Raw genomic sequence first — 23,624 nt, 5'->3', positions numbered from 1 at the left:
TACTTCAGAATTGGAATTTTTATTAATTTCATGAAACAAACACCTTGATCAACAAAAATTCAAAATATATACTTTTATCTCTAAAATGTACGTGCAACATCCTGGTTTCCAAGCAGAGTGAAGAATGTGTAATACAGAACAGAGTTTTATTTTCTAAGAGGAAATCAGACTTTCAGTGTAAGACATTGAGTGAGGCTCAGAACAATAATAAAACCGAAGGCAGTGGCATATGAAGGGCAGGAAAAAAAAAAAAAACAGAAAAGTGATGGTGTGCGGTGTTATATATCAGGGAGCGCATCTTTTATTCAATGACAGCAAAACAAAATTTTTTCTAAAATAATCTCTAGTACAGGGTTTTACATATCGTACTTTTCTCTGTAATTCAAACCCCAGAAACAAACATATATCATTGTCCATCTGTGTACATACTGGGGGAGATAGATTAATCTGTCTACTCTAGAATACTGGAGTAATTTGCACCTAAAATGCTGTGCACCACACATTAACACATCTCCCCCAATGAGCAAGCGCAGAAATTATTCTCGCTCTCCCTGGTTACTTTGATTTACAAGGTTTTTTTTTTGTAGTTTTTCGATAAAATGTCACATTAACAATTAAATCTATATTAAAGTTTCTGATTAAAAAATAACAAACAAAAAAACCCAAACAAACTATTTTGTTTTATAAATGAACTTCTCACTGATAGAAAACATAGCGCTCTATAGAACCGGTCAGTTTTTGCACCAGTTTCTGGGGCGTGGACGGGCATTACTTGAGTAAACCTCCGCCTTTAGGTCCTGTCCGTATTTAACAGGCGCCCACAGATTTTAACCATTAAAATGTCTGTTCACAGAAACAAATCCCCATCCGGCAGTAGAAGTTGGTCGTCACTTGACTCTTTCTACATTCGGTGGTCAGCTTGCATAGCACGGGCCGGCGGCAGCCTCCTGTCCTTAGCATAGATGAATGATGGACTTGTTGATTTCAGGGTTGGCCCAGTCATTACGCAAGTCATCCAGGTGGCTGTCAAAATCCACAAGAGTTTCATAAGAGCGACTGTCCATGAGAGAAGCCGTGATCCTCTGAGCTTCAGGCCAATCTTCAAAGATGTCTCTGAAGAGAAACATACAGGCATTAGTGCACTTGTCCTCACTCATCTATTCAACTTTATCTTACCTATATCCAGTTCTAGGAGATTTGACGGACAGGCTATTAACCCCTGCAAGATGCAGCCTTTTGTTTGTTAATTTTTTACTCCTCACTTTCAAAAATCATAACTTTTTAATTTTTCTGTTTACAGACCTTATTCTGCATTGGAGGGCTTGTTTTTTGCATAACAAATAGATTTTATTTATTATTTAATGCTTTTACTGGCAAGTGGGAAAAAAATTCCAAATGCAGTGAAACGCATGACATGTTTTTGTGGGCTCGGTTTATACTTCTCTGTGTGTTAAAAACAATAGGTCTCCTTTAATGGCTCAGTACGATCATGGGGATACCAAATGTATAAAGGTTTTAAAGGGAACCTGTCACCAGGGACCTCATTTTCATTAAAGACAGATTGTAGAAGCCCATTACAGCTACATTGCAATTATGTCTTTCAGCCTACCCTAAGCATTTGCATTACAATATAATTGTGTGTTATAACTTACCTTGCACCCTGACAAAATCCTATGTGTAGTCTCAGGGGTTGGGCTTTGGTTTAGATGAATTTCAAAAAAAAACATGCGACTTGTCTGTGCTCCAGACTGCTCATCTCTCAGCCCCTACCTTGTGCTCCTGTAAAGCTCCTCCCTCCTGCTCCTTCACAGCGCTCCTAGCCTTGTGAACGGACATCAGTGGGAGGAGATATACAGGAGCACAAAGGTGGGGTCTGTATGAGACAACAGGCAGTCATAGAAACAGATCCTTGCTCCTCAATAACGTCACGGGGAGTTGTGATCCTACCAAGATGGCAGCGCCCATGCACTGCCAGGGATTTAAATGCCACTGGCTACTTTGCCAGCGGCATTTAAAAGGATGTTACCCCTGGACGATTGTTGCAAAATGGAGCAAACCCCAAGTCTGTATGAAGAGGGATGACCCAGTGAGCCACCTTAATGCATCCTTAACAGCTCCATGATGTAGAGAGAGAGTAAAGAAGTTAATGATCCCATGTGATAGGGTGGCAGTCTGTTGGGGTATGTCTCCAAAAGATTTGCGCAGTTACAAAGCTTACCTTTTTCCCCATTCTCCTTCTCAGCATAGCTCTTGCTCAGTTGCATAAGATGAAAAATGTTTATCACCCCATCACAGCTCCTCAAGGCCATGGTTAATGCCTATAGATCTTTGCCTCCTCCACGCTTCCAGGAGATGTACCTCCAGCTGTGGCATCGCTCCTACATCACTCCAACTAGAGGGTTTCAGATGGGTATATATGACACAACAGCATGCTGGAGATGTCATGAGGAGGGAGCCGGCCTTTATCGTTGTATGTGGGCATGCCCGGTTATTCAGCCTTTCGCACTAACATTTTTCCATAAGGGTAATAATACTCCTCTCACAATTTTGAGGAGTATTTTTAACAGAGGAGGAGTACGAAATTTTCATTAATAAATATATAACTCCTAGGCGTATATATAGTGTTAACCCCTTAACGCTGAAGCCACGTTTCACCTTCCTGACACGGCCCATTTTTTCAAATCTGCCCTGTGTTACTATAAGTGGTTAGAACTTCGGAACGCTTTAACATATCCAAGTGATTTTAAAATAGTTTTCTCGTGACACATTGTACTTCATGTTATTTTAAAAATTTTGGTGGTATGTTTTGCATTTATTTATGAGAAAATCAGATATTTGGTGAAAATTTGGAAAAATTCTTGATTTTCAAACTTCAAAATGTTCTACTTTTTCCATACATAGTCATAACCGCAAAAATACTTAATAACTAACATTCACCGAATGTCTTCTTTATGTGGACATGGTTTTTTATGCATACTCTTATTTTTGTAGGATGTTCTGGGGCTTTGAACGTCAGGTGCGATTTTTCACATTTTCATAAAAAACGCAAAATCCTGCTATTGAGGGACCTGCTCAGGTTTCAAATCACTTTGAGAGACCTAAATAAAAGTAAACCCCATAAATTACCCCATTATAGAAACTATACCCCTCAACGTACGTAAAACAACTTTTATGAAGTTTGTTAACCCTTTAATTGTTTTACAGAGGTTAAAACAAAATCGGATGCAATTTTGAAACGGAAATTTTTTTGGCTAAATTAATGTGTTTTTCAAAAAATGTACAAATTTTCAGTGGATAAAATACCAAAACGCTCCACAAAATTTGATACCCTATCCCTCCCGCGTATAACAATCCCCCATATGTGGTGGTAACCTGCTGTATGGGCACACGCCAGGGCATCAAAGAGAAGCCGCACCATTCAGAGCAAATTATGCATTGTCACTTTTTATTGGCTATACAATCTTTATTTTTTGGGCAATTTGGACATATAAGGGCTTATTTTTTGCGACATGAGATGCACTTTACAAATACTTCATTTTAGTGGGTCTTTAGCTAATTGATGAGGTTTTATTAACTCTTGAATGTATGGGTGAAAAGAAAAAATTGTCAATTTTGGTTTCCTTTCTTTTTGTATAATTTGGGGGTCGTACACCGTACACTAAAAATACTATATTATCTTCATTCTACAGATCACTACGATTACGGTGATACCTCATTTATATAGTTTTTCATTTATTTTTACAATTTTACTGGATAAAAACTAATATAGAGGAAATCTCATTTGTTTTTGCATCGCCATCTTTTCGGAGACGTAACTTTAATACTTTTTGGTTGACAGAGCTAGTTTAGGGCTTATTTTTTACGTGTTGAGTTGTTCTTTTCAGTGGTACCATTTTGGCGCACATAACTATTTTTGATCACTTTTTAGAACATTTTTGTGCAGAGATTTTATGAAAAATGTAAATTTTTGGCGTGTTTTTCGGGTTTTGTTTTTACAGCGTTCACCGAGCGGGTCCAATAATGTTTCTGAGTTATTGTACGGATTGTTACGGACGCGACGATACCAAATATGTGGGGTTTTTTGGCGATTTTGTGTTTTTCTCCCTTTATTGCATATGTATAGGGAATATTTGTGTTTAGGGCTTTAAATTTTATTAATTAATTATTTCTATTCAAAAATGTTTTTATTTAATGTTTTTAACTTTTTTAGATAAGCTTGAAGAAGCGATCCACGGATCGCTTCTTCAAGCTATTCTTCACATTACACAGTGTAATACAGATGTATTACACTGTGTAATGTAACACACTGAGCATTCTGCTGTCAGAAGGCACGGACCCGGCTACAGGAAGGAGATCGCGCAGCCCCAGGCACCGGGGCTGCGATCAGAACAGCGGACCCCCCCCGGTAAGCGCCGCAGGGGGGGGGGGGGGGCTAACCGATTCACTACCCGCGATGCAGTACTATTACGTCAAATGTCGGGAAGGGGTTAAGAGACGTCTATTAATACAAGGAAAAAAAAGTTACAGCTCCTGTGCTTAAAAGGGTTTTCCCACAAATTCAAGTTAGGCCATATCCACGGGACTGGGCCAATTTGAATTCTTGGGAAAACCCCTTTAGGGCGCATTCACACGATGCGTTGAGTCACTTTTTTAATGCGTTTTTGATGCATTACAAAGGCTTCACATGTTGAAGTAACATTGGGTTTTAGCAAACGCAATGTTACTTCAACATGTGATCAAGGTTCAAGCCTTTGGAATGTGTCAAAAACACAACGCATCGTGTGAATGCGCCCTCAAAAAGCAAGTATGTATTAAACAAGTGCTGCACAACATTTTTGTGTCATCTTCACACATGGCGGTTTCAAACACATCAGAACAGCTGAGAAAAGGAGATTTGCATAATTACATTGCAGTCAACATTGTGTTAACAAAACGCATACATCAATGCAATTTTACAGCGTTTTGTAAACAAAATGTTAACAGCAATACAATTAGGCAAATCTCTTCTCAGATCTGTTGTGATGAGTTTGAAAATGCATGTGATAACCTTACCCTTGGGTGATGTCACACATCGCATTTTTGGTCTGTTTTTAAACCTCCGTTTTCAGTCCGTTTACCATGTGTTTGGCTGCTTACAACCTGTTTATCTATTAAGATAATTGGGAAAAACTGACCAAAAATGCCATGTGTGGCATCACTCTTAGGCTACATTCACACCATATGGGGGGGCGTATGTGCAACCGCAAGTTTGCGGCTTTACATAGGTCCCCTATAGAAGGCAATTGGCCGCACAGAGCGATACCGCTCCGTACACGGGTAAAGGACATGTCTCTTCCGTGTTATGGCCAGTACGTTTGTGTAATTGCAGCCTTATTGTCTACAGAGCGGACTATGGCGGATGACCAGTCGGGGGCTGATGCTGCTGAATTTTTATTTAATTTACTTTCTGGGGTTTGGGAACATAAATTTTTTTTGGTTTTTATTTATTTATTTTTTTTTTTTTACAGGGGCACATTTAGAAATGGAACATACACTCACCGGCCACTTTATTAGGTACACCTGTCCAACTGCTCGTTAACACTTCATTTCTAATTAGCCAATCACATGTCGGCAACTCAGTGCATTTAGGCATGTAGACATGGTCAAGACAATCTCCTGCAGTTCAAACCGAGCATCAGTATGGGGAAGAAAGGTGATTTGAGTGCCTTTGAACGTGGCATGGTTGTTGGTGCCAGAAGGGCTGGTCTGAGTATTTCAGAAACTGCTGATCTACTGGGATTTTCACGCACAACCATCTCTAGGGTTTACAGAGAATGGTCCGAAAAAGAAAAAACATCCAGTGAGCGGCAGTTCTGTGGGCGGAAATGCCTTGTTGATGCCAGAGGTCAGAGGAGAATGGGCAGACTGGTTTGAGCTGATAGAAAGGCAACAGTGACTCAAATCGCCACCCGTTACAACCAAGGTAGGCAGAAGAGCATCTCTGAACGAACAGTACGTCGAACTTTGAGACAGATGGGCTACAGCAGCAGAAGACCACACCGGGTGCCACTCCTTTCAGCTAAGAACATGAAACTGAGGCTACAATTTGCACAAGCTCATCGAAATTGGACAGTAGAAGATTGGAAAAACGTTGCCTGGTCTGATGAGTCTCGATTTCTTCTGCGACATTCGGATGTTAGGGTCAGAATTTGGCGTCAACAACATGAAAGCATGGATCCATCCTGCCTTGTATCAACGGTTCAGGCTGGTGGTGGTGGTGTCATGGTGTGGGGAATATTTTCTTGGCACTCTTTCGGCCCCTTGGTACCAATTGAGCATCGTTGCAACGCCACAGCCTACCTGAGTATTGTTGCTGACCATGTCCATCCCTTTATGACCACAATGTACCCAACATCTGATGGCTACTTTCAGCAGGATAATGCGCCATGTCATAAAGCTGGAATCATCTCAGACTGGTTTCTTGAACATGACAATGAGTTCACTGTACTCAAATGGCCTCCACAGTCACCAGATCTCAATCCAATAGAGCATCTTTGGGATGTGGTGGAACGGGAGATTCGCATCATGGATGTGCAGCCGACAAATCTGCGGCAACTGTGTGATGCCATCATGTCAATATGGACCAAAATCTCTAAGGAATGCTTCCAGAACCTTGTTGAATTTATGCCATGAAGAATTGAGGCAGTTCTGAAGGCAAAAGGGGGTCCAACCCATTACTAGCATGGTGTACCTAATAAAGTGGCCGCTGAGTGTATAATATACTTAAATATAGATTACAGATAACAGTGATCTAATGGTGAGAGCCCATTGGATCAGTATCATCAGTGATTTATATACAGAGACATGCAGAGAGGATGCACAGCACCTTCCCTGCAGCCTCTCACTGTATACAGGGGCTGCTGTGATCCATTATTATCAGTCCCCTGTCACAGTACACGATTGGGCTGTCACATAGACAGCACGATCCTGTTACTGGCTATGTGCACGATCGCGAGCACAGCCCCGGCAATAGATATCCCTCCACCACCCTTCGCTCAGCTCCGCCCCCACCCCCTCGCTCGGCTCCTCCACCTCTCACCTATATCTCGGCGCCCCCGCGGGAGAGGCTCGGACAGTGAGCAGGAAGTCCCTCCCTGTCCTGCATCCAGTCACTCAGCGCTGCGATCCTGCAGAGAATATCTTGCAGGATCGCAGCCGGCGCCGTCACCCCTTTGAAGCGGCAGCTCGCATTCAGACAGGAAAATCACCAAGCGTACTTATACGCTTGGTGATCTTATGGGGGAGTAAATCAGCCTTTAAACGCGTCTATGACGCTTGCAGAAGCGTTATCGCGACCTCTGTCGGGCTGGGATTGGAAGCGAGTGTCATGATTCTTTGGTTTCATTTTATGCTAATTATATTGTGTGTGCCCCCCCCTCTTCCCCTCACCCTTCCCATCCATTTCCCCCAGAATTGGATATAACGATCTTGTAAAGGCCTCAATTAATTTGCCAGCCTATACCTCATGGATCTGGACCTTTCAAGCTGAATGAGGACCGTACTACTGGCTAGAGAAAACTAAAGCTGTCAACTGGAACTAAATAAACACTTAATGAAACCTCCCCTTTTTCTGTCACTCCCCTTTTTTCCTATGGAAACCTAACGTTGGTATTGATGACTTTATGTTTGGGTCTTATTCTCTGTTTCATAATAGTGAAAATTATTCAACAAATACAGTTTAAAAAAAAAAAAAAAAAATGATGAAAAATGTTTGAGACCAGTAATTTTCAAGAAAAGACAGATTCCCCATTAGCTTTAGGTATGGACTGTAGCTCTGGCTGAAAAAGACTTGCACATTGGTTCACTTTCCTGTAGAGCAATGACCCTAAACATGCAGCTGAAAGCTGCAATGAAATGGTTTACATCAAAGCATATTCACATGTTAAATTAGCCAAAGTCCACACCTAAACACCCCTGAGAATCCAAGGCTTCACCTGAAAATTGCTGTTCAGAAATGTTCTCCAAACAATCTGATTGAGTATGAGTTATGGCACCAAGAGGAATCCAGCATCTAGATGTGCAGAGACATCCCCCAACAGACCTTCAGCTGTCATTGCAGTCAAATGTGGTTCTACAGGGTGCTGACCAAAAGTAAATTAACACATATGCACAGGTTTCAAATTTACACTATCATTTATCTTAACACCAATAATATTTATATAGCACCATCGTAATCACCGTACAGATCATGGGGTACATATACAAACAAAATAAGACATTACAGACTGATAACATGGTCATAGAAACAATAGGAGAGGTGTCCCTGCTTGCAAGAGCATACAAACACTTTATTAGTGTTTGTCATATGTGATTTCTTTTTTGTTACTATCAATAAAATATATTTAAGTTTGCAGATGAAACATTTAAAAATGAGAAAAAGTTCAGGGCTATGAATTATTTAACAACCATTAAATGGCCATTAAGAAAAGAGAGGTGATAGGATTTGTTCCCTGAGGTACTTTGGATACTCACTGGTGAGGGTCTCTGGCTTTCCACCTATTATCATGAAAGTCATAAATGTGGATAGAGGGGATTATGCAATCCATAGAAAATTTAGAGTTGTCCACCTGCAGCACACGGAACAAAAGATTAATTTCATACAATGATGCATTAAACCTGCATTTGAAAATTGTGGCCACAAGGGGGCACAGTATTTTCTGGCAACCATACTAAGTTCTACAATGTAACCTGATTGGACCCCTGTTCTCTGAATTTCAGCTAAAATTCTAGGCTTTTAAAAAAAAAAAAAAAATTTAAAAAATAAAAATTGAATACATCTCTTTCCCCACTGACAACTTCCGCCTCTATTAAACTCTGGCCCTTCACCCTTAACAAATCTATTTAGCAATGTGCACAAACAGCATTGTAGCATAAAGTGGATTTATGTACCATTATTAAAGCTGCGTCGCTGTACCCCTCTGCAATCCGTGTAGCGATTTTCTCAGCAACTGGGTTAAGGCTGAAAAAGAAATAAATATAAGGAAGTACAGACATAAACCAACAATAATCTAATGTACTAACATCATGCCCTGATCATATGGGTATGTAAAAGAACATGGTGGTGTCTGGACGAATCAAGGCTTGGATAAATGATAGAAAAAGGTCACGTGTCCACGGTCCTGTTTACATGTACATATAGATAGTCTATGCTGAATACATACAGACACTCTATTCTAATTTATAGATGTGCAGTGTGTACAGTCCATAGGGATCTTAGTGACATTTATATGTTTCCTGAGAATGAAAAACCTAGCTGCCTTCATAAAAAGGCAGTGCCACACCAGACCATGGTTTGCTTTGGTATTGCAGCTCAGCTGTATATAAATGAATGGAGTTTAGTTGTAATCCCATGCACCATGGTCAAGTAATGAGCTGTTCTTGAAGTAAAGCAGCCATGTTTTTAAAACCCCAGACAACACTAATAAATAAATGACAAGTCACCAGTCACAAATCTGTGGTTGTTATTTGGCAGTCACATGACCAGAGCCATTGTGTACCTGTGACATCTCTCCATGCACTGACCTGTTGTCTTTGAGACGTTCGTTCCCTTGATAGTAACCAGCGATGATGTAATTGTTCTCTTTACACCATGTGTCAATCTAAGGGGAAGAAATGCAACAAAAGAATGTTGTCAAGACACTAGTACCATAGCAGATGAGGTCAGTCCATCAAAACCAACCCATAAATCCCAGAGTGGTGAACCAGAGAAAGGGAAAAACATCCTACATTGGTATGTAGTAGGTAAAAGTTCCTTACCAACTTCAATATGGGAGTCAAAAAAAGAATTTGGGCACTTTTTGAAAAGTGAGCACAGGGTAGGCTGGGGACCTCCAAGCTAAATAAGGTTATAGCTGAAGTAACTGCCAGATAGGACCTGGCATAAATTTCTGATGCCGGAAAAGGGAGGATTAAGACACAGTCTGCCCTCCCCCCCCCCCAATGTATTGAACATTTAGGCCATAGAAACTCAGTTTTAAAGTGTCCATAGTGTTGCATCTGCAGGCAGCATGTTATAGAACAGAAGGAGCTGAACAGACTGTACACATTGTATATAGAGAAGTCAGAGTGAGGTCTATCAGTGTGGAATAAAGATACACTGATAGGACCAACTTCCTTGACTTTTCAACACACAAAGGGAAAGTCTAAATTAAGGAATGACAAGTAATACTGAAACTTTTTAAACAAAACTACAGGTGGTCCCCTACCTAAGGACATCCAACTTACAGACAACCCGTAGTTATAAACGGACCTCTCTGCCCACTGTGACCTCTGGTGAAGCTCTCTGGATGCTTTATTTTAACCCCAGGCTGCAAGAATCACCTGTATGGCGTCTGTAATGCAGTTTTATTGATAATCCTTGGTACCATAACAGCAAAAAAATGTTGAATATCCAATTGTCACTGGGGCAAAAATTTTTTGTTGTCTGGAGTCACAATTCTAAAATTTACAGTTCCGACTTGCATACAAATTCAACTTAAAGGAAACCTACCACCACGTATCTACTTATTAAGGTAGATCCGGTGTGGTAGGTGCATTTAACGTTTGTAAGGATAGCCCTTTTTAGGGCTAATCCTTTACTTTGTAATTTATAATCTTTTATCGGGGTAATATGTAACATTTTCTTAAGAGGCTACTGGAGGGGCATGGAGTAGCCGGAGCTGAGGCTATATGGCGCGGCTTCTCTACGCCACAGTAGCCTCTTTGATCCTCCTACCCAAATAGCACACTCGTCCACGAAGCCGCTGTTCTGTGCATGAGCAATTGCTCCAAAATTGCACAGAATGCAAATAGGCTACTGGGGCATGTAGTAGACTCAGCTCCGGCTACTCCACGCCCCAGTAGCCTCTTTAGAAAATTTACATATTGCCCCGATAAAAGATTATAAAAGAAATAGTGGAGTAAAGGATAAGCCCTAAAAGGGCTACCCTTACAAACATTAGATGCACCTACCACCGGATCTACCTTAACCCCTTAACGCTCTGCACCGTAGCTCTACGGCGCAGAGGTATAGGGAATGTATGAAGAGGGCTCACGGGCTGAGTCCTCTTCATACAAAGGTGGGAGTTGTTGCATATTGTAGCAAACCCCCACCGCTAATAACCGCAGTCGGTGCTTGCACTGATCGCGGCTATTAACCCTTGCATTTAAAAGATGGCGGTGTTCGTTTGACCCGAGACTATCTGGCTTCTGCAGATTCATTACAATGAGCCAGTGGCTCATTATAATGAATGAGCTGCAAAAATGCCATATATTGCAATACAGAAGTATTGCAGTATATGGTAGGAACGATCTGACTATCTAGGGTTAATGTACCCTAGATGGTTTTAAATATAGTGAAAAAAAAAATTTAATTAATAAAATATTAAAAATTCAAATCACCCCCCTTTCCCTAGAACTGATATAAAACATAATAAACAGTAAAAATCACAGACACATTAGGTATCGCCGCGTCCCAAAATGCCCGATCTATCAAAATATGAAAACGGTTACGGCCAGCGGTGACCTCCGAAACGGGAAATGGCGCCCAAATGTCCGAAATGCGACTTTTACACCTTTTTACATTACATAAAAAATGGAATAAAAAATGATCAAAATGTCGCACAGACTTCAAAATGGTAGCAATGCAAACGTCGGCTCATTTCGCAAAAAATGACACCCCACAAAAAGCTCTGTGCGCCAAAGTATGAAAAAGTTATTAGCTTCATAGCTACCTATATAAATTTGGTATCACCGCGATCGCACCGAACCAAAGAATAAAGCTGAGGTGTTATTTGGAGTGCACAGTCAAAGTTGTAAAAACTGAGCCCACAAGAACGTGAACGTGCGTTTTTTTTTCCAATTTTTCCACATTTTGAATTTTTTTTCAGCTTCGCAGTACACGGCATGTTAAAATAAATAACATTACGGGAAAGTAAAATTTGTTACGCACAAAATAAGCCCTCACACAGGTCTGTACACGTAAAAATGAAAAAGTTATGGAGATTTGAAGGTGGAGAGCGAGAAATGAGCGAAAAAAAACCCTGCGTCCTTAAGGGGTTAATAGGTAGATCTGTGGTGGTATGTTTCCTTTAAGAACAAGCCTAAAGAACCTATCTTGTACGTAACCCGGGGATTGTCTGTATATATTTGCTCATCTGTTCCTGCTCTATAACATGCTGCCTGCAGAATGCATATTGTGTACAATCTGTTTATCTTGTGCTATTCTATAACACCATGTCTATAGATTACACCTCATTTTTACGGTCACAGATTCTCTTTAACCCCTTAGTGATTGAGGGCCAGGTCAGACTTTTTCTCCAGCTCCGTCTGCATTCTGGCTTCCGCTGACAGGTTGAAGGGTGACTCACTTCAAATGGTCTCTCTCTTCTCTTCTTTCTCACAGCCGGGGTTCCTCAGGGCTCTGTCCTAGGTCCTCTTCTTTTACCTCTATACTGCTCCCATTGGACAAACCGTTTGCAGATTTGATTTTCAGAATCATCTTTATTAGATGATACTCGGATATATATATAATATCAATCTCGCTTTACTGAGGAACACCAGTGATTGTCTCTCTGCTGAATCTTAAAAACATTCCTACAGCCAGACTGGTTTTCAGACCAAACACTACACAAATTAATTAAGTCTATGCCAGTCACTGCATTTGTTGCCAGTCTCCTTCCGAATACAGTTCAAATTAATCACCCTCATTCACAAAGTTCTGCACCTCCTTAACTCTTCTCTCTCAGTCTCTGATCCAACCCATGCTCTTTGATCCACCAGTGATCTTAGATTATTCTCCTCCTTAATGGAAATCTACCATTTGATTTTATGCATTATGAACCAAACATACCTACAACATAATGCTGTAGGTACCCCGATGCAGAAACATATCTTGTTTAATCCCTAAACTGAGTGGTTTTGCTGAAAATAAAATTATAAAATTATGATAATGAGGCTCTGTGTCTCCTGTTGCTGTCCCGGCACTCTACTCTTACCGTAATTATGCACTGCTTTAGCCTTGTCCTGTCCAGCATAAGCCTAGAACAGGGGTCCCCAAACTTTTTACGTAGGGGGCCGTTCACTGTCCCCCTCAGACCGTTGGAGGGCCGGACTAAATTTTAAAAATAAATAGCGGTACATGTGACCGCATCCATAATACACTGGCACCCCCCTCAATTAATTATTTAATATTTCGGTACTGCACCCCCTTGTGAACTATTTTATATATTTACTAAGCTGCCCCTCATAATTAATTATTTACTAAGCTGCCCCTTATAATTAATTATTTCCTATACTGCCCCTCATAATTAATTATTTCTTATTCTGCCCCTCATAACTAACTATTGGCCCCCAGTCGCCACAATCTTTTTACTGCCCTTTTTAATAAAAAAATAAAAAACCCTGTACTCACCTAAGTCTTCTAGCTTCTTGCCGCGTCCGGGCAGGCGCAGCCTAGTTCATGGAGCGATGTGCGCCGGGGTTGTATTCCGGCCACATCGCTTCAGTAATAGTGCTCGAGCGGCCGTTTCCGGCCGCACTGAGCACTATACAGTGACGGGCAGGAGCTTCCTGTCCGGACGGACCGAGGCTCCTGCCCGACTGTTGCAGGCCGCGAGGGCCCGGCGCTGGCGCGCCAAGTGTCGGGGGCCGGATCGAAATGGTCCGCGGGCCGTAGTTTGGGGAACCCTGGCCTAGAACATAGCAATCACTATGTTTTCCCTGACAGGGAGAAGTAATTAATCACTGCACCCCCCCCCCCACCTGGTGTGTATGAGTCATCCAGCTCAGGTTGATTAGTCCAGGTCAGGCAGCTCTGTGTATGTGGAAGTAATGTGTTCATGTACGGCAGCCAACCTGCTCCCATCTTTCCTTAGGTCCTGAATTTAATCATTGTTTTTTGAGCAAAACCACTTGGTTCAAGGATTAAACAAGATATGTTTTGCATCAGTGTTGCTACAGCATTATCAAGGTATGTTTGCATTATCAAGGAATGTTTGGTTCACAATGCATAATAACAAATGGTAGATTTCCTTTCATTTGAAACTCCCACTCACATCTCCAGGACTTCTCCTGAGCTGCACCAATTCTCTGGAATGTCCTACTTTAAGTCCCTTTTTAACTCTCTTGGAGCTTGCTTCACCACTTCTACAGCCAAACATATGCTATGCCCAGGCGTAGAATGCGTTCATGTGCAAGAAGCTTAATATTACACCAGGACTGTGTTTCTAAGTGAAACAGAACCAAAGATATCCACTGTTAAATTTAAAGTTGGTGTGAGAAGGAAGGAGGCCAGGAATAACAAATATAAGAAGATTACCACATTCACAGCTCCTGGATCTATAAGTTCCCCTGATTTATCATGCTTGATTCTAATGGTACGTTCCCTTTAACAGGACACCGGAAGTGCATTTTTAGGTGCCACAGTTTAGAAGATGATTGTTTAAAGCGGAATGCGGTCTTGACATACATATATGTGTGTGCGCTATTTATACAGGGCATGTGCAAATAAGACGCTTATAGCAGCAGTGAAGAGGTTAAAGAAAACATTCTAGTTCAATAGTATGACACTCTCAAATCAGATCAAGAGGCCCTCAACAATCGCTAATGTATACAAGGGCTGTATCAATCACCAAAAATCAAAAATATAACTAAGCAAGGTGAAAAAAGATTAAAATATAACTTTTAATTACACTTTCTCAAGGTTATTAAGCATAAAATTCACTCACAAATAGAAGTTTGAATATCGTTTCACACCCACTGGTGTATAATTGTAGACGATATTGACACTTGAGGGTGTCATAACAACAAGTAATCAAGTGGTTCTCAACCAGGGGGATATTTGGCTTCAAATCACAAGAATGTTGATCAGAGAACACAATCAATTAGGTATCAAAATCTTATCGACAACTGTAGTTACGGGCCACAAGATAAGTGATCAGTGCCCATAAATAATAGTGCTCACGATGCCAGAACACTCGAATATGTTTATATACGCAAACAATGCAACATATCGTAGGACCAACAAGGTATTCAGGCAAAAAAATGGAATGTTCTTACCAATTCCTGAAGACCCATTTCTGCTTTAATTGAGGGAGATCGGACGTAGTAGGCCCTGACACTGACCTTATTCATGCCCAGACTCCCGTCCTTACAAGGACTGTCCACAGCTGTCCCTAAATATCCACTCCTGGAAAGTAAACCGTAGTCAAATTTCCAACGCGTTTCTTCCGCTGTCTTGCGGATTCATCAGGGTACATAAATATTGTAGCAATCCAAGCAACGTATGGAGGTAGTAAGGTTACTCATTGAGGTACACAGCAGTGGCTGCTATACTAATTATCCTGGCATAGTGACGCTCAGATAAGCGGCTGGCGTGTATGACACTCTACATAATTTCAGTAGGGAGAAAATAAGACAGAACCAAAAAGTAAATTTGTATAATACGTTATAACTTTGATCTTAATATGGCGGCCGCACTGCTCCCCCTTCTGTCCAGGACTCTAGTGTTACACTGCAAGATGAAGGTAGGACGGGGGGATATATGTACAAACAGACCATGGGGTATTTGTGTGTATGTATCCCTTACAGAAAACAGAACTCTGGCGAAGGATGAGGAAGTCAAACACAAAGGAGGTTTTAGTTGAAACAAAGCTTCATACACCTATGACCACGTGTATTAGTGTATTTAATGTTGTATCCCCTCTTACCAGCGTCAGCGCCACCTCCAGCACCGGGGACACAGCAATTGTACCATGAAAAAGTGGAATGCAGTCCACAAACAGGACCTGCTGCTGCGGAACATCTTTGCGCTTCTGCTTCTCAGCCACCAGGAGGCCGTTCACATAGCAGGCCGGGTGCTTGGCACTGTGTAGCATCATTTTGCAGTATGCTTGTGTGGTTAACTTAAAGATGGGCATTTTCTGCAAAAGAAAGCGAAAAGATGAACCACACATTATGGGCAGATGATATAACGACTTTTTATTTCCCTGCATCATAATTATAATACAATATAATGAGTCCTCATTTATATATCTGCAATGTGGTACCAATCGATGTGGGAGAGATAAAGTGATGGGAAGTCAGTATAATTGGGTGCACCACTAATGCTGAATAAAAATGGGGGTTCATTTCACAGTTATCCCCTAATAGTCTGTGAATCATTAGATGTGAAATAATCGCCCAATGAAACCATCAAGACGATCGTGCAGGACATATGTGTGGGGGAGGGGTGTCGAGGTCTCTATGAAGGGAGGACAGATAGCAGAGGCTCTATGACACGAGGCACTCGGTGGCTCCCCCACCCGGTACTCACCACGTCACTGCTCCCGGTGCGATCTGCCGGGTAGGAACCGTCTGTCACAGCGAGTATTCTACACACTGCCGTAAAGCGAACAACCGGCTGCCGCATACACAGCACATGCGTAAAGTGAGTCAGATCACATGGTACTAGACAGGTCACTGGTGGCCATTTTTGTTCAGGGCATATTTATAATCTCGCTGTGTACGTGTTCGCCGATGGAGCTATAGCTTTAGGCCTTCGGTATCTGGGTAACATACCGGGACAGCTCCAATATGTGAACATTACACTGACTGCATTTTACTGATAAGATGAGGGGCGGGGCTATGTGTATAGTGTCCTCCAGACATCCCAGCGTGCAGTGCGCTGGTGGGTGGTGCCTCTTCTCTTTCCAGACTCGTCCTCTTGCTGGTTCCGGTGTCCTCTCTCTGTTCTTGGCAGGCGGCCGCGGTTGAGGTGGGTGCAGCTGGATGGCTCCGGGCAGGGCACGCACCTTCTGTGGGGGTCAGTGGGGAGAGAAGGCCGGGATATAGATGTCTTCTATGCAGTGGAGTGTCGGTCACCCCCCAGTCACGGTCTGTGTGACCTCTTCCATTGCATGTGTCAGGGTCTCTGTCCTCTCCTCATGTATCTCCTCTAATCTGCACCAGTATTCCCCTAGTGGGGCTTTGATTACATGTAGGGTGCACTACAACGCCAAGCACACCAGTCAGTGAAGTGATTCTAGTTTCTATAGTCTTCTAGCCGTAGGTTGCCCTCTGGACCGTCTTCGGGGTCCTTATCAAGGTATCTGATGTGACTCACAATTTGGCCTAAGAAGTGATTATTGTGCAGTATTTCAGTCTGTTCTTGTGGAGGTCATCACTTCCTGGCTGATCCGCCATCGTTATATAATCATTACTACGGAGAAATCTGTGCTTCTGGTTATCCGGAGTGATCATCTGGAGCTTCAATGCAGGACCCTAATCTGTGACCTGATGTGTGACATTGCATGACATAAGACTGGGTATAAATTGGTGTTGTGTGCTTTTGGGCTCCCTAATTCGACTTGATTCCTAGTTTGTGTCCTTGACCTGTAAAGGTGATGTGACCTTCCAGATTGGGTCACCTTAATGTTAGAATTGACCCTTGAGTCTAGAAGCTTCTGAACCTGCAGAATAGTTTTATTATAGAAGTCTTCTTCCTTGGGCTCTTTTCTGTCCAGATGTTGATAATATCACAGGGTGCCTTAAGTCTTGTGGTGAATTGCAGCTGTCTGGAGTGTTAGTAATAAATCTCTGTCCAAGTGACATTATCGTCCACCAAGTCCTTGGTTCTGCAACTTCATCATTGTCAGCAATTGGGAGAGTGCATGAAAACCAATAGTCCAACTGTTCACAGGTTGTTGTGTCATTGGAATTTTAATAAGTATATATCTAATGCTATGATGCTACCAATTATGTGTAGTAATTGTCAGGTCTCTTCCAGAATGCTGTCTTCACGAGTGATTCGCCTTCTTGGAAGAAGGGCCCTGTCTACCTCTGCCTGCCTGCAGGGTCATGGTATGTATCACCTGTATGTTCTATCCAGGGTTATTTAAAGGGGCAGTCATGGGGAAATCAGTTGGGGTGCAGTTGTCATGCTTGGATGAGTGCCACTTCTGCATTGCAGGCCAGGGGAGATGCTTTCATAACTTACATGGACTGTGTGCAGCTGTGTCTTATACAAGTAAATCAGGCTGAGGGTCAATGCTAAGCACAATTGCCCTGCTATGTACTGTAGTTGTCAGAACTCGCATTTTATGCATTTTTCCCACCATTCCCGAGGAATCGGTGCAGTGTTGTTGGGTGTTGTAACCGAGGCTTAATGCCATGAAAAACAAATGTAAGGTGGACACGATAGAGAAGTACCAACCCAGTTGTGACTCCAAATGGACTTTAGGTCCAAAAAAGTTAAGAAGTTGATTTTTATAGTGCTGCTATTTAATATTGGTTATTCTTCTATTTGCAGCCAGCGTTGCTGTTCCTGAATATACCCTCCCCAAATACAATGATCATCGTGGCATCCCTCTGCCTGAAGTTTCTTACCTGGAAACCCTTTCCCCGGAGCTGAAGGCGCTGAAAGATAAGGAAAAGGGAGCATGGAGCTCTCTGAGTGCTCAGGAGAAAGTGCAATGTGAGTACCTGCTGCTTTGTGTGTAATGACAATGTTTCCTCTATTTGGCTATAATGCAGCTCATCGGCATGAACCTGGAGGAGCCTAGCTGAAACTGCACCAATTCATGGTGAAGCTAAACCTTTTGCAAGCAATGCTTTTTCCAGTTTTGCTTTTCCATTTTTTTCTTTCCTCCTCTAAAAATCCATACATTTTAAATTTTTACTTTGTGTACAGAGCTGTAGGAGGGCTTGTTTTCTCCGTAGCAAATTGTCCTTCCTAGTGGCGATATTAAAAATTCCACGCCGTGCGCTCGGTAGCATGAAATAAATTCCAGAATGTGGGGAAATTTTCAAAAATCTTATGTAGATGCATCTGTGTACAAACTACAAAAGTGCTTAAGGAATGATACCTTTATTGGCTAACAAGAAATATAAATTTTCAGATTAGCCAATAAAGGTATCATTCCTTAAGCACTTTTGTAGTTTTGTACACAAAAGTATTTACATCAGATTTTTCCTGGCTAACACGGTACTGCTACAATTTTCTCAACATACTAAAATATTTGCAAAAAATGCGTTTGCTTGTGGGCTTTGTTTTTACAGTTTTCTTTTTGTCTTTAATGACATCTCTACTTTATTCTGAGTTGTCAAGATCATAGGGGTACCAAGTTTGTTTAGGTTTGAATAGAAAAAAATTTAAACCTTTTGGTTTTTTAACATCCACGATTGCTTCCAGCGCAGATTATGCATTTGCTGCATAATGCCGTGAGCCTTTTATACTACATACTAGTATGTCATTTGTAAGGTCTTAATTTCATGCCACCCACCAAGGAAATCTACCATCAAAATCTAGCATGAATGTACCAGGACACTTACTTGTAGATCCAGGCACCATCACTGGTGCCTGAATGGCTACTGGGCAGTTTCCAGAGCCTCTCTGTGCTGCAGATTCACAGGCAGCTGGACTGCACCATCGCCACCACAACCTCCCTACCCCAGCCCCCTCCAACCGCATAATGGTAATAGCACACAGAGTAGAATATGCCAATTTTATCACCATTTTGTAACGTACAAAAATTGAATAAAGTGATCAAAAGGCCGTACAGTCTTCAAAATCGTAGCATTGAAAATATCATCTCATCTCCCAAAAAAATGACACCAACCACAGCCCCGTACACTGAAGTATGAAAAAGTTATTAGCGCCAGAAGATGGCAAAATTAAGTTTTTTTTTTTTTTTTTTTGTGTAGGATGCTTTCATTTTTGTAAATGTATGAAAATATTATAACACCTATATAAATTGATTGTACCGACCTAAAGAATATAGAAAACATAGAATTTGGGGCGCACAGTAAAAGCCATAAAAACCAGGCCCACAATATGGCGCAAAAGCGTTTTTTTTTTTTACTACATTTGGATTTTTTTCTTGAATTCCCAGTACAGGAATATTAAATACCGTCACTATGAACTACTGAATTTTATGCAGAAAACAAGCAATCACACAGCTCTTTACATGGAAAAATTAATGTTATAGATTTTTGAAGGTGGGGAATGAAAATTGGAAATGCAAAAAAAAGGCCTGGTCGTTAAGGAGTTAATCTACACACTGTAACAGCCTGAGAATCTGAAGCACAGAGGTGCGCTGGTAACACCCCCAGGAGTCCCTTAGGCTTGTTAACATTAATTTTAAAAGTTTATTTCTATAAAGGAAGGAAGCCAAACAACAAATATAAGAAGATTATCACAGTCATGATGCCTGGGTCTATTTCTGCTTTTGATAGTGGGAGTTTTCTGATCTAAAAGTATCAATGACCTATCCTTACAATAAGATCAATACAACATTGTTGGGGACCCAACATCTAGCACCCCCACATATCCGTTGAAAACCAGACTGGTAGAGCCCCGGCCCTATGGGTGTTTACCTTGCTGCTTTCTGTTCTGACCTTACTCTATTCTCTGTCTATTAGCTCCTGATAACTACTGATCTGTTACAGATTACAGAGTTGCACTGTGCATCAAATTTTCAAAAATATTTTGATCCCAAATTTCACAAGTTTTGGATACTAAGCTGCATTTTGCAACTAATAATTCAGAGAATTCTCTAGAGAACAGAGGCAGTGCATATGTGTTCAGTTAGGGTTATGGAAAACTCCGGAGAAGCCAGCAGGTATAGAAATGGTGTTCTAGAAGTGTTTATCATATTATGACTTGATCATACTGTAGATAACTACCTTATGCTGTCTTTCTATTGTCCTCTGCTTTTAACCGTTCTGATTTACGTATTTACTGTTATACCATAATAATAACCTGTACCTGTTGGCCCTTCCCATCATACAATTTTTTTTACGCAGTGTTGGAATTGGTGGGATAACATATCATGAACCTGCACAACCTACATTCTGTTTTGACAATTCTTAATTGAGAACCTATGCTATGAATGTTGGTTTTCAGCCTATATGCTGCAATTTTTTTGGGAAGATTCTTTGTGAGATCTTCAATTGTATCCTCTTTAACTTTGATTAATATATATTTTCTTTTTTTTTTTTTTTTTCTTTCTTACTAGTGTACCGCATCAAATTTAACCAAACCTATGCTGATATGAACAAGGGAACAAATGAGTGGAAGACAGCAATTGGTGGCACACTCATCTTCATTGGGCTCACTGCCTTTATTATTTTATGGCAGAGGGAATACGGTAGGTAATGATTATACATATGGTACACCTCTCCACATATGGCAGATACAAGCCACTGTCTTAATTCATCCTGTGCCTGATGACTAGATACAATACATTCTAGGAGCAGAGTATTTATTTATTTTTTTTGATCACTTACAGAGGAGGGTTATACTTGAGAACAGACCACCCTAAAGTTCTGTTATATGCGGGTTCTTAACATTCCTTTACTCTGCTGCCCCAGGTCATGCAACAACAAATGGTCCAATATCCAGTTCAGTGAGACATTGCTTGATGGAGTGACACTGGGTGTAATTGTTAAAGGCACCAAAACCAGGTCCCATGACCCATGCTGGTCAGGGGCACTGCTGCTCTTGGCACAAATGTACAGACCTCTGCATGGCCTCATAGTAATCCATGTGCAAACACTGAGAACTTGGGAAGTATACCCTAGTGCTCATTAATAGGGTGTAGTAATTTGGATCTACTAAAACCAGGCTCTAAAGATCACCAGATTGTACTATACCTGTTCTCCTGAAAGTGTAAAACACTAGTGATTTTATTGCATGGGTGCCTTCTCATGCTTTGTACAGATCTTCCACGTGGGAAATCTGCAACCTAATAAGGCAGCATTGTAGTATATGTGATTTATTCATATCCTGTACACACTGGAAAAAAATCCAGCTTCAGGTAATGATAGGTGTTTTATTTTTCCCCCACCATATAATCACGTCCTAAATTCACCTGATTTCTGATGCTTGAAGAATGGCTGTGGAATTAAAACTGGCTAAATTCCACTTCTATTCTGATAAATGTCCAAATAGCCTTATAATACCAGTTTCGTTACTTTTCCCTTACATTCAGGTTCTAGATCGGACATTTAGAGGTTAAAGGCAAGGTAGACTGGTTAAGCAAAAATGGTCCTATCTAATCTTCCCTAAACCAATTTAGCTTTGTTACATGAAAAGACAGTATAATGTAAAATATAGCTGCTGCATGGCCAATTGTAGCTAAATCATACATTTTGCAATAGGCACATGTAGATCCATAGTTTCAAATACACTTTATTTGGGTTAAAATCCTGATAGGAGCTATGACCTGTTGTATTGCACAGATTGTTTTATTCAGTTCCCATCTTCCATTGTGTTCACCACAGCCTCTTCAGATGTCAGATTAATGGCCTTCCTATAATCGCCCTGACCTTACATGGAAATGAAATACTGAGAATGGGTGTTTCCATGAGGCATTTACAGTGGAGACATCTGTTCTGCATCTTCCCCTGCGAGGCTTAAAATAAGTGACTTGCAGGATTTCAGAGCCATGGGCTTTTTATTCCCTACAATTTTACTGTATTGTCATATTTGGCAAGTTTATCAGTCATTCTTGTGCCCTAGTGTAGTAAAAACTGGTAATATGAGCTTTATTACATTATCAGTTTAGTAATTTCTAATACATCTTCAAGCAATTTTGCAGAGTCCTGTTTTTGTGTTTACTCCTAATTATATACGGACCTATTTGTCTCCTTGGTAATAGACCACAGTAACATCCTGTGTAGTCTCATCTTGCAGATGAACTGTAGTGAATCTATTCTTATTTGCTAGGGAGGAAACTTTATTCCATAGGAAATGTATCGGTGGACATTTGTATGGGTCCATTAGGCCCATTTCACATTTGCCGAAAACTAAAACCTCGACAGTTGTGCCTAGCTCTACCCAAGGCTTTCAGTATCTAGATACAACTAATAATGCTTTCTTTCATGGACTACCAAACTGACACCATTCAATTGTAGTCACTTGTTTATTCCTTCTTTTTCTCTGTTTTAGTGTTTGGTGAGATCCCACACACTTTGTCTGACGACTGGGTAGCTATGCAGACCAAGAGAATGCTGGACATGAGGATCAACCCTGTGGAAGGCTTCTCCTCCCATTGGGACTATGAAAAGAATGAGTGGAAGAAATAGGATGTCTGTCCTGCTTTAGTTCTGCAACCCAGAACCTCATTAATATATTTTGCTGTGGTCCATTCACAACAATACCTCATTGCATATTACTGGAATCTTTCCACTTATGTTACCAATAAAGTGCTGGTTTACTTGACTGACTTCTGTCATTGATTCCATTTTATTCTGTATAGGGCGGGTATGGTTCAGACTGGAGACTTTGAAAAATGCCCAAGAACCTGAAAAACAGAACCTAAAAATAATAAATGTAATCCAATCAGTTTTGAAATGCAATTGAAAGGCTCCACCCTGAATCACACAGTGGGCCAGATTTACTTACCCGGCCCATTCGCGATCCAGTGCCGCGTTCTCTGCGGTGGATTTGTGTCTTCGGCGATTCACTAAGGTAGTACCTCCTCCGTCCACAAGATGTCACTGCTGCGCTGAAGAGCATCGGAATGCACTGGAGTACACCGAGCCGGGCTGAGTGAAGGTAAGCGCAGGCCGATCGACAATTTTTCTTTTTTTTTTTTTTTTTTAAATGCGGCGGTTTTTCCGAATCC

General features: G+C 41.2%; 2 protein-coding genes across 3 annotated transcripts; one reads left to right on the top strand and one right to left on the bottom strand.

The window, feature by feature from the left end:
- EMC8 (ER membrane protein complex subunit 8) lies at nt 1-16,582 on the bottom strand. The gene is made up of 6 exons (XM_072117057.1): nt 16,331-16,582; nt 15,726-15,938; nt 9,562-9,638; nt 8,929-8,998; nt 8,512-8,606; nt 1-1,113 (listed from the first exon to the last, which is right to left on the bottom strand). Exons 1-6 carry the CDS (start codon nt 16,424-16,426, stop codon nt 954-956), a joined length of 711 nt encoding a protein of 236 aa, XP_071973158.1. The 5' UTR covers nt 16,427-16,582; the 3' UTR covers nt 1-953.
- Nucleotides 16,583-16,637: 55 nt separating this feature from the next.
- Nucleotides 16,638-23,218, top strand: COX4I1 (cytochrome c oxidase subunit 4I1). 2 transcript variants are annotated; one of them, XM_072117058.1, is made up of 5 exons: nt 16,638-16,771; nt 17,783-17,856; nt 18,305-18,469; nt 21,012-21,143; nt 22,946-23,218. In XM_072117058.1, exons 2-5 carry the CDS (start codon nt 17,784-17,786, stop codon nt 23,080-23,082), a joined length of 507 nt encoding a protein of 168 aa, XP_071973159.1. In that variant the 5' UTR covers nt 16,638-16,771; nt 17,783; the 3' UTR covers nt 23,083-23,218. The 2 variants fall into 2 exon arrangements, with proteins under 2 accessions (XP_071973159.1, XP_071973160.1); XM_072117059.1 differs by lacking the exon at nt 16,638-16,771 and adding an exon at nt 16,796-16,819.
- The last annotated feature ends 406 nt before the right edge of the window (nt 23,219-23,624 follow it).

This window comes from Engystomops pustulosus, chromosome 7 (genome assembly GCF_040894005.1).
Source record: "Engystomops pustulosus chromosome 7, aEngPut4.maternal, whole genome shotgun sequence".
Lineage (NCBI taxonomy): Eukaryota > Metazoa > Chordata > Amphibia > Anura > Leptodactylidae > Engystomops > Engystomops pustulosus.
Note: the sequence above shows the minus strand (reverse complement) of the source record. Positions and strands in the feature narration are given on the sequence as shown.

What these genes read in the sequence shown, in the direction of transcription:
- EMC8 (XM_072117057.1), bottom strand. Translation starts at nt 16,426, where the DNA reads ATGCGGCAGCCGGTTGTTCGCTTTACGGCAGTGTGTAGAATACTCGCT. An exon ending in GCACCGGGAGCAGTGACGTG is followed by an intron (nt 15,939 to 16,330) that starts GTGAGTACCGGG and finishes TTTCTTTTGCAG; the next exon opens with AAAATGCCCATCTTTAAGTT. An exon ending in TGGAGGTGGCGCTGACGCTG is followed by an intron (nt 9,639 to 15,725) that starts GTAAGAGGGGAT and finishes TCTTCCCCTTAG; the next exon opens with ATTGACACATGGTGTAAAGA.
- COX4I1 (XM_072117058.1), top strand. Translation starts at nt 17,784, where the DNA reads ATGCTGTCTTCACGAGTGATTCGCCTTCTTGGAAGAAGGGCCCTGTCT. An exon ending in TGCTCAGGAGAAAGTGCAAT is followed by an intron (nt 18,470 to 21,011) that starts GTGAGTACCTGC and finishes CTTTCTTACTAG; the next exon opens with TGTACCGCATCAAATTTAAC. An exon ending in TTTATGGCAGAGGGAATACG is followed by an intron (nt 21,144 to 22,945) that starts GTAGGTAATGAT and finishes TCTCTGTTTTAG; the next exon opens with TGTTTGGTGAGATCCCACAC.